At 35.4% G+C, this 18,013-nt stretch overlaps 1 protein-coding gene across 1 annotated transcript in view; it reads left to right on the top strand.

Moving 5' to 3' along the window:
- Positions 1-18,013, top strand: part of LOC121386794 (solute carrier family 22 member 15-like) — a 29,655-nt gene that overhangs the window by 10,347 nt on the left and 1,295 nt on the right. Inside the window, exons 3-6 of the mRNA XM_041517813.1 lie at positions 4,370-4,455; positions 10,470-10,587; positions 12,147-12,219; positions 14,538-18,013. The exon at positions 14,538-18,013 is cut by the window's right edge and continues 1,295 nt beyond it. Of these exons, the coding sequence (XP_041373747.1) occupies positions 4,370-4,455; positions 10,470-10,587; positions 12,147-12,219; positions 14,538-14,783 (523 nt within the window). The 3' untranslated portion in view covers positions 14,784-18,013. The remainder of the gene's footprint in view (positions 1-4,369; positions 4,456-10,469; positions 10,588-12,146; positions 12,220-14,537) is intronic.

The raw sequence follows: 18,013 nt of genomic DNA, 5'->3' as shown, positions 1-18,013 counted from the left end.
AACTATCCACAAGCATCAAACGCCTAGAGTTTGAGGATTTAAAAAAAACATGGAACATGGAATAGGTGATTTTAACAATTCACTAGCCATATATATATATATATATATATATATATATATATATATATATATATATATATATATATATATATATATATATTAGGGTAGCCAGGATTGTTTATTGGGGGTGGAGTGGAGATAGAGGGCACTGCTTTTACACATTTTATGGGGTGACATGCATTATAAAAGTTGGTATTGTGAACAAAGAGGTCCTCTTGTGCCCAATCCCTGGCTATCCGGATACGCCAGTGCATATATGTGCAATTTAAAGTATATCAATCAATAGATTTTGGTTTCAACACCGGTACCTTTAGTAGTATTACTTGCATGGACAGTAGAATTGTGGTAATTATTTGCTAATGTCATATTATTTTAGTAAGTTTTAATCACATATAACTTCTAAACATTGTTTTAGTAACATCTGACCCATGTTGCATGCAAACATCTTACACACGATGAGATTTTTGTGCATTTTTGTAAAACCTACGAAATTGCGCATTCTGCTAGGAATCATTACACGTTGATTGTAAATATATTTGTTATTTTATTCTCTCTAAATTGCTGTTTAAATCATTAAGTTGAAGAAGATAATTTTGTTTTAGAACATGTCAAAACGTAGACACTTTAGAACGAGTGAAAACTTTTAAAGAAAAATGCCGAATATAGTTACTGGCCCTAATTAAAAAATCATTAAACGTATTAACTTATCTTAACGGTTGATTATTAATTCAGTCAGTAGCTCAACACTACAGGTGGTGCAGTTTACTCTGATAGCTTACATTTCGTGTTTAATTAGTGTAATAAATATATCTGTTATATCTGGTATGATAGCTTACATTTCATGTAATAATTAGTATAACAAATATATCTGTTATAACTGGTTTTAAGGCTTTGCTTTGTTTGACAAATTGTTTTTCTAAAGTTGTTAAGAGCTTCTAGCAACCTGCTACAATACCAGGGAGCACAATTTACCATCTCAGTGTAGGATAAGGTTACTGTGCACACAGCTGGAAATACCCATGACCCTTTCCAGTGTCTGCCATCCAAAGATAATTTGTTATTGTTTACAATTACTTCCTGCCGCCAGTACATTTTCAAAGTATTAACAACACAGACCCAATTAGGTGTCTCAGAGCTGCTGCGAAATTAAACGTTTACTGTATGCCACGTGGACTCACTGCAAGATAACATTATTCTTGACTTGAGATTCACACAATTTGTCACATATGCTGGACTGTAAGAAAAACTGTTTATAAAATAGTTTGCTCTGGCATGCTGGTTGGAGCTGTTTGTGTTCAAGTTCCAGGAGCCAGAATAAATTAAATAGTTCTTCATCTAATTACATCATGATTTATTATTATTAGCAGACAAAACTTTTAAGGTTTATACTAAAACAAATAACTGCTAGCATCTAAAAGCAAAATATTTAGCAAAAGTTAAGTTTCCGATTTTTAAGTGCATTCCAAAGTTTTCAGTGCAGTTTTCTCAGATTGAAGTGAAAAAGAGATAAGTGGTTCTGGCACTAACACCTCGATATATATATATATATATATATATATATATATATATATATATATTTAGAGAATAACTAACGAGCTACGAGGAATTATGAATTATCTGTCCCGAGTGAATGAATGTTGTAAACCCGAGCCAATTAGTGGCTGTAGAACAGCCACTGATTGGCTGGCTTAAAAATCACGACGTTTGGTTGGTTGCTTGGCATGGCCGGAACTTCACTTTCATTCATATAATGTTTCCATTCATGAGTCCGATTACACGTACGTTATACGATCTACAAAGATTTACAAAAACAAATAGACTCATTTGTTTCGTAAACATGAAATGGTATATTTTCATAAGCAGCGGCTTTAGTAATATATAAAAACAATTATTTTCAAATGCAAATACAGTCGTATTATTTTGTACTGTAAACATTTGGCTGTAAAAAGAACGCCGTTATGCTATGACGTCACTTACATTACGTCATGTAATGTGCGTAAGATTATATGACGTAATGGCTGATGGCTTTGTTGTAGACTGCAGACGAATTTTTACATTTAAAATCAGTTAAAATTGACAATGGGTAATAAAGAGAATAACCAACTCGCTACGAGGAGTTACGAATTATCTGTCCCTCGTGAATGAATGTTGTAAAACCCTCGCCAAAGGCTCGGGTTTACAATATTCATTCACTCGGGACAGATAATTCATAATTCCTCGTAGCTCGTTAGTTATTCTCTCTCTCTCTCTCTCTCTCTCTCTATATATATATATATATATATATATATATATATATATATATATATATATATATATATATATATATATATATATATATATATATATTTATTATCAGAGTGTTTTTCGGTATCGTCAATATCATATATTAGGAATAAAAATTGTATTATGCGAGCCGCTGGGCCCACCGACGGGGATCGATCCCAGACCGACGGTGCATAAAACGAGCGCTTTACCATTTGGTTACGTCTCGCCCTTGCAGTTACACGTCATGGAGCAGTCAATTTCAACTTCTTTCGGGTTTTTTCATTGGCTGGTATGGTAGGTGCGGCCTGCTCATCACCTAGGAGCAGCCAGTCGTATGTCTTTAAATTATCACTCGTATGTGTGTTATTAGTGTGCGTTATTAAAAACGAATGTTGTTCTCACCAACGGATGTGTAAGAACATTTATATACATCAACTCCTGCAATTTCCCACGGCAATGCGGCATTGTTTTTGCCGTGGGGGCGGGACTTAGCCCAGTGGTTAAGCGCTCGCTTGATGCGTGGTCGGTTCAGGATAGATACCCGTCGGCGGCCCCATTTGGGCTATTTCTCGTTCTAGCCAGTGTTCCACAACTGATGTAACAAAGGCCGTGGTATGTACTATCCTGTCTGTGGGATAGTGCATATAAAAGATCCCTTGCTGCTAATCGGAAAGAGTAGCCCATGAAGTGGCGACAGCGGGTTTCCTCTCTCTATATCTGTGTGGTCATTAACCATATGTCTGACGCCATATAACCGTAAATAAAATATGTTGAGTGCGTCGTTAAATAACACATTTCCTATGTTTTTGCCGTGGACTATATTGGATTTTGTTTTCAAGATTTATTTGTTCCCTTATTGTTATTGCATTAAGCCAATATCAACTCTGTTGACTGTTCACGTGCATTGCAAGGGCCACTGGATTGCAGGGACGGGGAGGGACAGCTTCTACATCGTTGAACCATGGCTATAGTGCATTACGGGTGTTTTATTTTGAGTAAAATGTTTAACATACACTCCTACAAGTCACTTGAAGTGTTATGGTCAGCCTGATGATGAGATATTTGTAAATATACATATATAGAGAGAGAGATCGTTCTAATAGTTTAATCAAAATGTCTCCGTCATTTATATTGGCAAAATATGATACCCTTTACTGGTGCCGAGTGGCCTAATCGAAAACAAACTAAACAAACTTTACCTACTAGTATTTACTTGAGCTTGAAAGGGGGACATTTGGTCTTGCCGTTATTAAGGAAAAAATATATTCTGACACTTTGATATAATATAATTAAAATATAAGGATTGAATTGGCACGTCACTACGGACTGACTACGCTGTATATGATAAATTGTCATCCCTTTGTAAACCCCGTCCCAGCCAATGCACCATGACTGGTATATCAAAGACCGTGGTATGTACTATCCTGTCTGTGGGATGGTGCATATAAAATATCCCTTACTGCTAATCGAAAAGAGTAGCCCATGAAGTGGCGGCAGCGGGTTTCCTCTCTCAATATCTGTGTGGTCCTTAACTATATGTCTGACGCCATATAACCGTAAATAAAATGTGCTGAGTGCGTCGTTAAATAAAATATTCCCTTCTTCCTTCCCTTTGCAATCCCATTGTTGTTGAACGTGTACGTGCCATTCACTGTAGTGTCACTTTTAATCAACGAATACCGCCACTGGTATAAATAAATCTTACAGCATATTTGCAAACAAAACAAATAACAAACTCATCATTCAAATTTACTTACAATCCAGGGGCCTAATTCACAAAGCTCTCTTAGGCTCTGCTAGACAACAAAGCATCCTCTTTGCAACTCTGTGAGCATTGCACTGCGAGATCGTAAAGTTACGAGAGTTTAGTGAATTAGGCCCCAGAATTGCAAACATGTTAACGGAACATTTGCCGTAGAAAATGGTGCCGTGGACATTATTTTTCTACGGCAAATTATTTGCCGTTGACATTTTCTTAATTGCAGGGGTTGTACTCGTCAGTATCAAACGGCGTCATTGTAACTTTCAATTTCATATATTTCAGAATTGGAAGGAAAAGGTCGTGTATGGTATTCCATGGTGTTACTGGCGTTGCGTTGATAACAGCAACAATAATCAAAACAAAAGCAGGTTAGTATTTAAAGGCAGGGCAGTCTTATGGGTAGTACTAAACCAAATAACGTCCGGCTGGTTCAAAGTTGGAGGTGAACCCAACTTTTAATAGAGCAGTGAATACCACAAGTCATGCGAATGTTGATAAATGTGAGTGTGTTGGTTGTAAAAAAAAACATTCATCTAGGCCAAAAATGTATGTAATTTTATTTCATCTAGTAACATTGTGTCGAGTAGCCTTGTGCTTGAAAGAATGGGATACCTGTAAAACAAACGTACTCAAATTTGGTACGCACCTAGGGTAGTCATAGACGCTACCCGTTATCTCTGAAATGAACAGCTTGATCCCAGGGTTTTTTTCTGATTCACTTTAAGGATGAAGAGTAGTAGTATTTATATCCGTGGTGTTTATGTCGACTGATACGCCGCAGATAGGAGTTTTAGCCACGTATGTTACTATTGTCGTGTATGGGATTTTATTTGGTGGTATACACCTTATTCTGCGCTACACACCAACTATTGGCGGTGAACTGCCCCGGTCGATATGTTTTTATCAATGCGACCGAGCTACATTACATGAATGTTAAGCTCCCCTCTCCCCCAGTTAAAATGTCTAGTCCCGTTCTTGCTACCAATATCATCTCTGTTACAGCTCGCGCACAGTTAGTTCCAATATTCCAAACAATTCATGTACTGCCGGGTAGGGCAGGGAGGCGGGGAGAGGGGTTGGCGTATCTTGCTACCAATATCATCTCTGTTACAGCTCGCGCACAGTTAGTTCCAATATTCAAAACAATTCATGTACTGCCGGGTAGGGCAGGGAGGCGGGGAGAGGGGTTGGCGTAGCTTGCTACCAATATCATCTCTGTTACAGCTCGCGCACAGTTAGTTCCAATATTCCAAACAATTCATGTACTGCCGGGTAGGGCAGGGAGGCGGGGAGAGGGGTTGGCGTATCTTGCTACCAATATCATCTCTGTTACAGCTCGCGCACAGTTAGTTCCAATATTCAAAACAATTCATGTACTGCCGGGTAGGGCAGGGAGGTGGGGAGAGGGGTTGGCGTATCTTTAGAAAATTATATATCTACATACAGGCCACTTTTTCCGAGAAACAGCAAAACATATTTTGTATGCACCTTTCCATAGACAGCACAGTACACACCACGTCTTTGGGTGTACCAGTCGTGAGGAACTGGCAGACCTCCCAGACCTCCTAACCTCCTATATTTTTTATATGATCCTATAAAACTCCTATATTAAGATTCATTTCCTATATTTGACTTGATTGCTTTGCCAAAATGCCGATGAATAAAATATGTTACTGAGTTATATTCGCAGTGAAAGGTAGCCACCCTGTCAAAAATTCAGAAGATGCTTTGAATGTGGGAGATCTGTATCAAGTGCCAATCAAGATCTTTCTCAGCTCATGGCGTGAGGAGGGTGTATTACTGATACAAGACGCACCAATTTTCAAAGTATCCTTGGTATATATTCGTTGAGGTAGTAGATGGTATCTTGTGTACATACGCAAGGTAAGAACATACCATTAGTAATGTAAATGTCTTTAGAAATTCGTGTAAAATGCCTACAATCATGATCACCGGTCCCAATTTTCTTATAAAACTCCTATATTTGACCTCAAAATTTCTATAAAAGTCCTATATTTTGGTATGCAAATTCCTATATTTCCTATATTTTAATATGTATAATTGGCTGGGAGGCCTGAATTGGTTTTAACGGAGAAAATCCAAAATCCATTGAGGGTGTCAATCTTTGATCACTCTTTGGCTCTGCGTTGTGGAGAGATACGAGTTTTGTTGTTCAAATTTGACGCATTCTGGGATATATTGAACAATTTTAAGATAATATATATAATATGATAAAACTAAATCAACTCAGCCAGAGTCAAGAGCTAGACGGTTATAATTAATCGCTCTCTGCCATCAGTTAAAACTGTTTGACACGGGACCATGAAACAAGTTCGGTTTTGAGGGAATTCCGTTTTTTCAGGGTCCGGTTTATAGACGTTTTATTGTATATAATGTACACGGAAGTTATAATTATATACTGAATAGCATTGAAAACGCACCACCAGTTGAGGATAACAAATTTGAATAGGGAGTATATCAGCATTAAAAATATCAATGAATAAGTACAGTACTACTTTACAGACCATGCATGACGACGTATAACTTACAAAATCGATTGCCTGAATAATCCATGAAAAACAACACCAAAACACAAGATATTGCATGCATAGCATGAAAAAACGTAAATTGAATGTGCAAATCATGCTGATTGGGGCTATAAAAGATGGTCTCTGAAAAGACACTTTCATTTATGAAGCAGTCTTTGAGAGAATGATAAATAAGTGATGGCAAGGTTGACAGCTGAGGAACGTGAACATGCCTTAGGCATGCTTCAAGTCGGCATTTCGAGTAGAGTCATCGCACAACGGTTTGGATGCCACCATTCAACAATCACGTCCACGTCCAGGCCAACGACGTGTTACGACACCACAACAAGATCGCCATATTGTTCGCCTCCATATTCGTGCCAGGACTGCACCAACTGATCAAGGTCGACGAGGGGTTATCAGCGCAGACACTGTGCATCGCCGTCTTCGCTCTGCTGGGCTGCGTGCTCAACGACCATATGTTGGACCTATCTTGACTGATCGACATCGAAATAAGCGCCGACGTTTGGTAGGAAGGTGTCGTCATTGGAGATTACAACGTTGGCATGGTGTGCTATTTTGTGGCGAATCCCGTTTTCATTTAAGGAATGCTGATGATTGGTTGCAGGTGTGGCGTAGGCGTGGAGAACATTACCACAGTGACTGCCTTTTCCAGACGGATCGATGAGGTGGAGAGAGTGCCATGGAGTGGGACGGGATCAGTTATCATCACCGAACAGCACTCCATGTTTGCCATTTACTACCGGGATAACGTCTTGCAAAATCACGTCATTCCCTTCTCTCATCAACATCGGGATATGCACATATTTCAGCAAGACAACGCCCGAGTGCACACAGCACGTGTTACAACACAGTATCTAGCGAACAATAATGTCCCTTTGCTTGAATGGCCAGCACTGTCTCCTGATTTATCGCAAATAGAGTTCTTTGGGATTACCTTGGTCAACGCATCTCACGTCGTCCACAAATGAATAACCTTAGAAAACTGGAAAACGCACTACAGCAGGAGTGGAATGCTATTCCCTAGAACACTATTCACAGACTTATCGGGTCGATGAGAAGACGTTGCATGGCTTGTGTTGCTGCAGATGGTGGTCATACGCGCTATTGACTTTTCATTGTGACCCCACGTGTCTTTCATACGTAGATAAAGATAAAGATAAAAGATAAAAACTTTATTGCATATAAACATTCCACATACGGAACTGGATGCAAAACATATGCATAAACAAGAAACAAACAAAATTACTAAATAAGGACTAATTATGGGCAATACATGTATAATCGTGAACAAATTTGCATACCGCACCAGCACAGGCTGGATTTTGGTTTTGCATAATATATATAATTTTTTCTTGCATACTCATACTTTTAAATAGGTAATTATGGAAAATTAAATATGCATATAATTTGACACGTTGACTATTATATTTCTTACATATTATGATATGATGGTATTCATCTTCAATTACATTGCAGTGGTCACATAAACGTTCTTGCACTGGAGTGAAGGGTTCTGTATGGCGCCCAGTCTCTATTTTTAATTTGTGGTCACTGAGACGTAATTTACTAAAAGCTTTACGGTGTTCTGGATGTATACAGTGTAATAAATATGGCTCTAGTTGAATATTGTGTTTATATAATTTGTACGTTCGCATCTTATTACTGGATCCATCTCTTTTGGCTAGATCTATAAGGTTTTCTTTTAAAATATTGTGATACTTAGTTTTAATTATATTTATAAGATGAATGGGATAATTGACAGCGCTTCGTTTTTGATTCAACTTACCAATGTAATAATATAATTTGTGAAGCCAACCAATATTTTTCTTTTCAAGGCTTGTGCATTCAGAGAAAGCATGTTGTAAAATAATGTTGTCCGTAGTTTGCATATGGGAGTAAAAATGTAACATTCGTTTTACCACAGACAACAGGAGTGGGTACAAACCTAGCTCAGCTCTAGAGGCCCAATTATGGGTACGACTATTAACCTGTAGTGTTGATTTACAGAATTTTAAAAGCACTCTCTCTGGCAGGAAAGTTTCCAAATATTTTAATGATATGAACTGGGCACCCCAAACCTCACTGGCATATAAAAGGACAGGCTCAATAAGAGAATTAAATAACTGGCATGAAATGTCTACTGGTAGGTTAACATTTGAGAATTCTTTCTGCATCTTGTAAAAACAACCTAGTCCTTTGCTCCAAAGTGATCGGGAACATTCTTTAAAATTTTCATTTTGAGTAATGTCAACCCCTAAATATATATACTTTGTTACAACTGGGACTTTATTGCCCGAGAGATGCCAAGTAAGCTTATTTGTTGTACTTTGGCCACAAAAATAACAATTTTTGTTTTATTTAAATTAATAGTAAGATTGTTGTCATTACAATATATATCTAGTTGATCAAGGAGCTGTTGTAGACCATGTGGGGTTTCTGATAAAAGTAGAAGATCATCTGCAAAAAGTAGATGGCTTAAGCGCATTGTGTCTAGTGATACTTTATCTCCAATGTTACATAAATATTCTTGGAAGTCATTAATAAACATAGTAAATAGTGTTGGAGATAAAATACAGCCCTGGCGAACACCAATGTTTGATTGGAATGGTTGTGATATGCCTTTATCAGTCTGAACACTATATGTAACATTAACATATAAAGATTCGATTATTTTTAAAATATTACCTGTAACCCCCAAAAGAGCAATTTTATTAAATAATTTGCTTCTATCCACAGAATCGAATGCTCGTTTGAGATCTACAAAGCATGCATAGACCTTTTTCTTTTTACATTTATATTTATCAATCAGGGTTTTTAGTGTAAATATGTGATCTGTTGTTCTAAATCCTTGTCTGAACCCAGCTTGACAGATATCAATTTGGTTGGTTTGTTGTAGGTAGTCTACAATTCGTTTATCTATTATTTTGCAAAACAATTTACCAATACAACTACTACGATTCCACGATAGTTACTTGGGTCTGTTTTGTCACCTTTTTTGTGCAAAGGGACAATTATTGAATGGGCCCACTGTGGAGGAAAATAGCCTATTGACAATATATCACTGAACAGTTTGACAACATGATCTAGTATTAATGGAAAGAGACATTTGATAAGCTCATCACTGACATTGTCTACACCCTGTGCCTTTTTCAGCTTAATATCTTCAATACATGCTATAATTTCCAGTGCTGATATTGGTGAATTAATCACTTGGTTATCCTGCAGATTAGTATAATCAACCTCATTAGAAGAACAGTTAACTGTTGGATCTTGGTAGATCTTTTCAAAGTGGTCTACTAATTCATGAGGATCAAAGAACACTTCGGGTTTTTTTCAATTCTTAATACTATTAATTTTATGCCATAAAGCTTTTGTGTCATTCTTAGGTATACTTCTAAGTTTTGAAACAAGATCACTTTTATGAGACATTTTTTATGACGGGTTAATCTCTTATATTTCTTTTTGGACAGAAATGCATTTTGCTTTGTTTCTTGTGTGTTATTAGCATTAAATGTCTTGAAATTAGATTCCATAGTCAATTTGGCATTTTTGCATTCTATGTCAAACCAAAGATTTTTCTTCAGAGATCTATTTAGATTCTGATTTTTGGTACCATATATATTTATGGCATTTACTATAGATTCAAACAAGTTGACATAGCAGCTTGCGTCTACATCCGATTGTGCATCCTTTTTTGTTTGTTGTCATTATCAGTCATGTTGCTGTTCACAATTTTTTTTTTATTGCTCAGGTATTCTTTTAGAAATCCAAACATTTCATGTGGTGCATTTTCAATGCTGTTCAGTATATATATACTTTTGTGATTTCAGAAGGACTGACTGCAGATATATTCACAACAATTTTTTCGTTGATTGGGAAAGCTGGTATTAGTAGCTCGTTCGGACTGCTCTTTTTGTACACTCCGGAATTGTTTCCAACTAATTTAAGGTAGCATTAAATTCACTAACCCTAGTCTATGAGCTACGTACCGTTTCTGTTTCTCATAACAGGAACTATTTTTACACTGCTTATTAAACAGGACGAATGCGTGTAAGAGATATAATGCAGTTTAGTCAAGGAGAGAGAGAGAGGATTGAAAGGAAATTCAGGATTTATTTTAGTATTGTTGCAGGTCGATCCACCTGTTTAAGCGATTTTTCTTTAAATCTTTTTTCTTTCTTCTTTTTTTGTAAATATATCGTCCGTGCGAGCATGACTCGACCCCTAAAAACTTTTCTCTTTACAGTCTAGACGTCACCTGCATAAATTCATGCATTCCGTGCTCTTTATATTAACACAGAGTAATTTTTCTTAGGAATGTTAATGAATGAAAAGAAGTCGCAAGTTGGTGATGTAGGCTCTTGTATTTTACCGGCCTCGGTGGCGCAGTGGTTAAACCATTGGGCTACAGGCTAGTAGGCACAGGGTTCGCAGCCCGGTACCGGCTCCAACCCAGAGCGAGTTCTTAAGGGCTCAGTGGGTAGGTGTAAGACCAATATACCCTCTTCTCTCTCACTAACCACTAACCAACTAACAACTAACCCACTGTCCTGGACAGACAACCAGTCCAGATAGCTGAGGTGTGTGCCCAGGACAGCGTGCCTGAACCTTAATTGGATATAAGCACGAAATAAAATGAAATATATTTTACTTTCCAACATAAAACATGATTACTAATTTAACAACATGGTGATACAGATAAAATATATATGTTTAAGCTCTTAGGTGAACGATAGAGTTGACACTGCGACTGAGACATCCCCCCTCCCCCAAAGGAATGACAGCAGCTCTGTCATTCTTGGGTCCCCGCTTCGGTCTCTCTGTATGCTCTCCTTACCGGTCTATCTCTGGGTCTCTATATGGATCTATATACGGGTCTCTATCTGGGTCTCTATTTTTTTATATAGGATCTGGCTCAAATAATTACGTCTTAATGTTCCTTAGGAATTTATTTCTTAGTCAACAGAGCTGTCCTAGGCAACACACCCAGACCAAGACCTCTTTGTGAATTGTGTTACATGATAAAATGTAATTGTAATCGCTACATGCTGTACATTCTGACATAATAATACATAGGTACAGTTGATGACAGAGTGGGTATCAGCTGCGGGCAACAATTAAAAATTCGTAGTGTTCTTGCTGCTGTAATTTAGTTTCACAACAATCGGTCTGATTGCTAGTCCCTAAGTAACTAAAGGACATTAGAATATAGTTATAATGCTTGCACTATGATGATATGCACGCGATCTCTGAGACACAATCAAATAATAATTCAAATAATAGGCAATCCTGTTTACGTTATGAATATGTTAAACATATTTCGCAAGATGTTTTAGTGACAAACAGTAATATAATTTACTATAATATTGTAAACATGATACTCTTTGAATTTAATGGTCATCTATGCAGGTCTTTTTCACAGCATCAGTTATAATTGTACATTCTAACCGTTTCTATATTTAATTTTGTTGAAACGATTGTGCGATTTCTTTATTTTATCTATTCAGAAACGTTGGTCTTGGAATGGGTTCTGCATTTGCTAGGATTGGTGGAATGCTAGCTCCTTTTGCTAGTCTGTTGGTAAATATTAACTTTAAAACAAATTAAATTAACGTAAACCCGTCTCCACAACAAAAAGTTTCGTATAGAGTTAATCTCTCTCTCTCTCTCTCTCTCTCTCTCTCTCTCTCTCTCTCTCTCTCTCTCTCTCTCTCTCTCTCTCTCTCTCTCTCTCTCTCTGTCAAACTATGGTCGATCTGTGATGCTAAGTCCGATATAATGCAATAATTACAGAATTTTTTTTTTTTTTGGGGGGGGGGTGTTTTTGTTTTTTGCATTACATTAGTAATTATGTATATATTGAAGTAGAACATTGCTTATTTTAATTACCATATTTAATATTAGTTCAAATAAATATCAAAATAGATTATATAAATGCATATGAAATTTTAGTTTTCCACATGTATATACATAATTTTTTATATGCTCTCAGTTTGTCTTTGAATAATTTTTAGAAACAACAAACCAGTTTGGTTACGCACTCTGGATCATAAGCGTACGGGCTCCCATTTTTGTAAGGGGGCAGGCTGGCTTTTGCCCGAATTAAACGAAAATGACCGAATCTGAATAATTTATTTATTTAGATTAGCATTACTACCAAACAGCTATATGGGGTTGCAAACGAATCACAACGTATTTTCACATGGATTACAACTCATTTTGATGTTAGAATGATAAAAATACGTAGTACAAAGGTCTCAGGTTATCACATTTTGTCGGAATATCTGTATAATTTTTGCCCGAATTTGAGGTTTTGCTCCAGCACTAGCTATAGGGGGAGTTTCCCCCTTCCCCCGCCCCCCGTGTCGTACGCTTATGCTCTGGATCACATGGAAAAGTCCGCCATTTTGAATTCATGATATCGACCATTTATACAGAAAAATACAGAAGAAATTAATATAATGAATAATACAAGCATCGTGTACTGATCTAATAATCAATTCTTCACGTTCCACCATAAAACAGACGTCTATAATATTAGCAAACTGTTCAAGGTTGCACTATACCAAACACAATTCCATAGGTGACAATGTTAACGTACATGGTTCAGATGTAGCTCTTCGAGATGAAACACGTTTTATTTTATTCTGTACTGTTATCAATAGTGCTGAAAGACAACAACAAGTTGAACTCCTTTTCTACTCTAGCAATTTAAAACGTATTTTGTCGGAATATCTCTATAATTTTTGCCCGAATTTGAGGTTTTGTTCCAGCACTAGCTATATTATATTATATGTCATAAAATAATGGCGACATGGAAATTCTTAATCATGTCTTAACATGTGTAGATAAATATATTTCTAAATGTGAAATTCGTGTTCCAGATTATCAATGGGGCAATAATTTAATTATTTCCAAGAATTTCGGTCATTTCGTTATTATAATATCCTTTAAATAAGAATACAATTTCTCCGTCTGGCCTGTATATTCATTATTATTATTGTTGTTGTCATTGTCGCTATTGTCGTTGTTGCTGTTGTTGTTGTCGTTGTCGCTGTTGTCATTGGTGTTATAAATTCTTATCTGATTTATCAAAAGCTGTGGTATGTGCTATTCTGTCTGTGGGATGGTGCAGATAAAATATCCCTTGCTACTGATGAAACAATGAAGCGCGTTTTCTTTCTAAAACTATGTCAAAGTTACCAAATGTTTGATATCCAATAGCCAATGATTAATAAATCAATGTGCTCTAGTGTTGTCGTTAAATAAAACAAACTTATAATTCTTATCTTTGTTTGCTGACACAAGATTGTTTGGTTGTATGCAATAACTTAAATTGAAATTGAATTGAATCATCTATCTATCTCTGTCTATCTATCTGTTGTCTGTCTATATGTCTGTATGTCTGTCTATCTATCTGTCTTTCTGTATGTCTGTCTGTCTATATCCATCTATCTGTCTGTCTGTTTAGCTGCCTGTCTATCTGTCAGTCTATCTATCTATATATCTATTTACTAGTATCTATCTATCTATCTGTCTATCTGTCTGTCTGTCTATCTGTCTTTTCAGTAATCATTCTCTCATGGGCCGGGACGTAGCCGATGAGTGGTACAGCGCTCGCTTGATGCGCGGTCGGTTCAGGATCGATCCCATCGGGCTGTTTCTCGCTCCAGTCAGTGCACCACGACTGGTGTATCAAAGGCTATAGTATGTGCTATCCTGTCTGTGGGATAATGCATATACAAGATCCCTTGCTACTAATGAAAAAAAAAGGTAGCGGGTTTCCTCTCTAAGACTATCTGTATGAATTACCAAATGTTTAACATCCAATACCCGATGATTAATCAATCAATGTGTTCCAGTGGTGTCGTTAAACTTTAACTTTAATTCTCTCATAGGCTGGATATGTACCTTGGGCGCCTGGAACCATATTTGGAGTGTCCTGTCTTGCGGTCACGTTCCTGGTAACGTTCCTGCCAGAAACGACGGGGAGAGAACTGCCACAAACTATCGAGGACATGGCAGACTGGTACAAAGCATCGGACGCCAATGATTGCGTGGTGACGTCAAACGAGCAAGACACAGCCGCTACCAGTATACCAGTTCGGGATGACACTACGGCCAGTTTAAAAGATAAAAATTAAATAAAAAAGGTCGAAGAAAAACCTTGCTTTGGCAAGTAAACATGCCTTGGACGTAATGAAAATCGGCGAAATAATATCTAAGACTCAAATAGTTTTGCTTGGATTTTTTTTTTATTGTCCCTAGAATATAAAATGGCAGTGTCAGGGTTGGGGTGCCCTAAGCTCACTGTCTCACGATAGTTTTTTAATTTCATATGGTATACACAGTTTTATATACATACATATAAATGGCAAAATATATACACACGAATAGATATAATCCACACACTTTATGTATATTGTTGTTGTTGATATTTTGTTTGGGTTTGTTTTATTAATTTTTTTAAATTATTATTATCTGGGGCCAAGAAGGAAAAAAAAGATAAACGAGAAGATGTTATGTACTGAATTAGTATTGATACAATAAAGTATTATGAAAAGGTGTGTGAAGGAGTATAAAGTGCGAAGAAGGTATTTTAGAAATAAATATATCTCAATATTTGATAGATTTAATAAACTTTTATGATGTTTGAAATAAATTATACCACTGCTCCCATTCTGTCTTAAAATCTTCATAATTACCATTTTTATATAAGATACATTTTTCAGTTTCCAACTTTTCTTTAATTATAGTTTTTAAGGCAGAGAAGTTTAATTTTTGTTTTTGTATTTTCATGGAATAAATATAATATTTTATGTTAATAATTAACCAATTTATTGCATATGTATTTGTTTTTTTAAGCAGACGCAAAAATGGCAATATGTTTATCTATAATTATGCACTCTTCTATAGTACTGAATATCCAGTTTGTAATATCTTTCCAAAATTCCAACATAACAACAATCATAAAATAGATGTTCAATTGTCTCTGGAATACGATTACAAAAAGTACATTTATTTGAATTAATATAATGTATTGTATATAGAAATGTGTTAGTAGCGAGAAATCTGTGTAGAATTTTATATTGAAACCAACGTAAAGTTGTATCTCTAACGCATTTAAATGGTATATTGTAAAATATATTCCATTCTGCTGATGAATAACAAAAACCTTTATTTTTATATTTTAATTGAGACTGGAATGGCTTTTGTATAGCATAACAATTTATATATTTCTCTACATCCCGTTTTGTCTTTAAGAAGTTGTTTTAACTTGTGGGGGTAGACTGGTTTTTCGTTTGTAATTGACTCGTTTATTTCATCATTATGTTTTCCATATATTCTTATGAAACATTTCACTGCATTAATTAAAGAAGCATACTCTAGAAAGTTTGTTTTTATATTAAATTTTGCAATAAAATCGCATAAATTTAAAAATCCTCCATCAGTATTAACTAAATCGCTAATGAAACAAACTCCCTTTTCTGCATATTTTTTTATAAAAAATAGGCTTCTTAATTTTTTTTATTTTACTGTTAAACCAAATGTTTATACCAGCTATATCGTTTTCATTTTCTATTGGTTGTTTACATTGGATGTTTCGCCAGCTATCTAGAACATCTTCCCAAAAAGGGTTAGTCATATTTTTAATTTTTAAATTAATAAAATGATCACCATATATAATTAGTTCTTTGATCGATATACCTGTAACTGACGAGAAGAGACATGCCAGTTTTGTGTTGTTTAAATGTAACCTTCTTATCCACGTTGACTTTAATGATGTTATAAACGTAGATAATTTAACAATTTTTAACCCCCCGTTTTTATGGTCCTGAATTATAACATCTCTTTTAACTTTGTTAGGTTTATTTTGCCAAATGAATTTGAAAAATCGCTTATTTAACTTTTCAATTAACTGTTCTGACGGGGATGGTAGCGAAATTAACAAATTTGTTATTTTTGGTAATATTAGTGATTTTAACACTGTGAGTCTGCCTAATGGTGTAAGTTTACGGGCACTCCATGCTTTTGATACAATTTCCATTTCTTCTATTTTTGATTCGAAATTATCTTTAATAATATCTTGTAAATTTAAAGAGAAATTAATACCTAATAAAGTAATTTGAATTGAACCCCGTGATAACTTCCATCTAGAATGATGAAACACTTCTTTTGAATATTTTTTCCTGCCTATCCATATTATCTTTGACTTTGAATACTTTAGCTTCAGACCAGATATTTTTGCAAAATCCAGTGTAGTAAGTGTATTGTACAGGGAATTTGGGGATCCATCCAAGATAAAGGTAGTGTCGTCGGCATATTGAGAAATCAGGAATTCTTCTCCATCAATATTTATACACTTAATGTCTTTATTATTACGTATTAAAATTGCAAGTATTTCCGCACATATTACAAATATGTAAGGAGTAAATGGGTCACCTTGCCTACAACCTCTATTTAATTTAAAACCTTCTGATAAGTGTCCATTTTGTATTACTGCTGAGACAGAATTTTTATAAAATGTTTTTATCCAGTTTTTAATAGAAGTCTTAAAATTAAAAATATCAAAAGCTTCTTGAATGAAAGACCATGATAGAGAATCAAAAGCGTTTTCAGTCTACTAATAGTAGTTGACCTGGTATATTTTGTGTTTCGGTATATTGCATAATGCCATATATTAAACGTATATTTTCACCTATGTATCTCCCTTTTATAAATCCAGTTTGATCTTTTTCAATAATTTTATCTAAAATATTGTTTATCCTGTTTGCAGTACAGCCTGATGCTATTTTATAGGTGCAGTTTAAAAGTGTTAACGGTCTCCAATTTTTAAGAAATTGCTTATATTTATTTGGTTTTGGAATACATGTTATAATACCTAACGTTTGCACATTAGACATTTCTTCGATACAGTAACTAAAATTAATAGATCTAACTATAAAATATCCTAAGTCTATCCAAAACATTTTTAAAAACTCAGCTGAGAAACCATCTGAACCCGGACTTTTGTCATTTTTCATACTTTTTAGATAAAATAAAATTTCCGAATACGTTAATTCTCCTTCTAATGTATTTGCTTCGTCTTCTGATAATTTATCAAATTTGTATTCCTTAATTTTCTCTGCTATATTTTCATATTCCCCAACTTGTTTAGAATAAAGTTTTTCATAAAACAATTTGGTTTCTTTCAATATTTCTTTTTGAACTGTAATAACTTTTCCATCTTCTTGTTCTATTTTTAAAATTAATTTATTATAAAAGTTCCTAGATTCCATGTTACAAAAATATTTTGTTGGCTTTTCTCCCTCTTCCACCCATTTAGCTCGAAATCTAATAAAATGTCCCTTTAGTCTTTCTTTTCTAATGTCCA

Source organism: Gigantopelta aegis, chromosome 2 (genome assembly GCF_016097555.1).
Source record: "Gigantopelta aegis isolate Gae_Host chromosome 2, Gae_host_genome, whole genome shotgun sequence".
In the NCBI taxonomy this organism is placed as follows: Eukaryota; Metazoa; Mollusca; class Gastropoda; order Neomphalida; family Peltospiridae; genus Gigantopelta; species Gigantopelta aegis.
The sequence above is the reverse complement of the archived record's forward strand: the minus strand, read 5'-3'. Positions and strand labels throughout refer to the sequence as shown.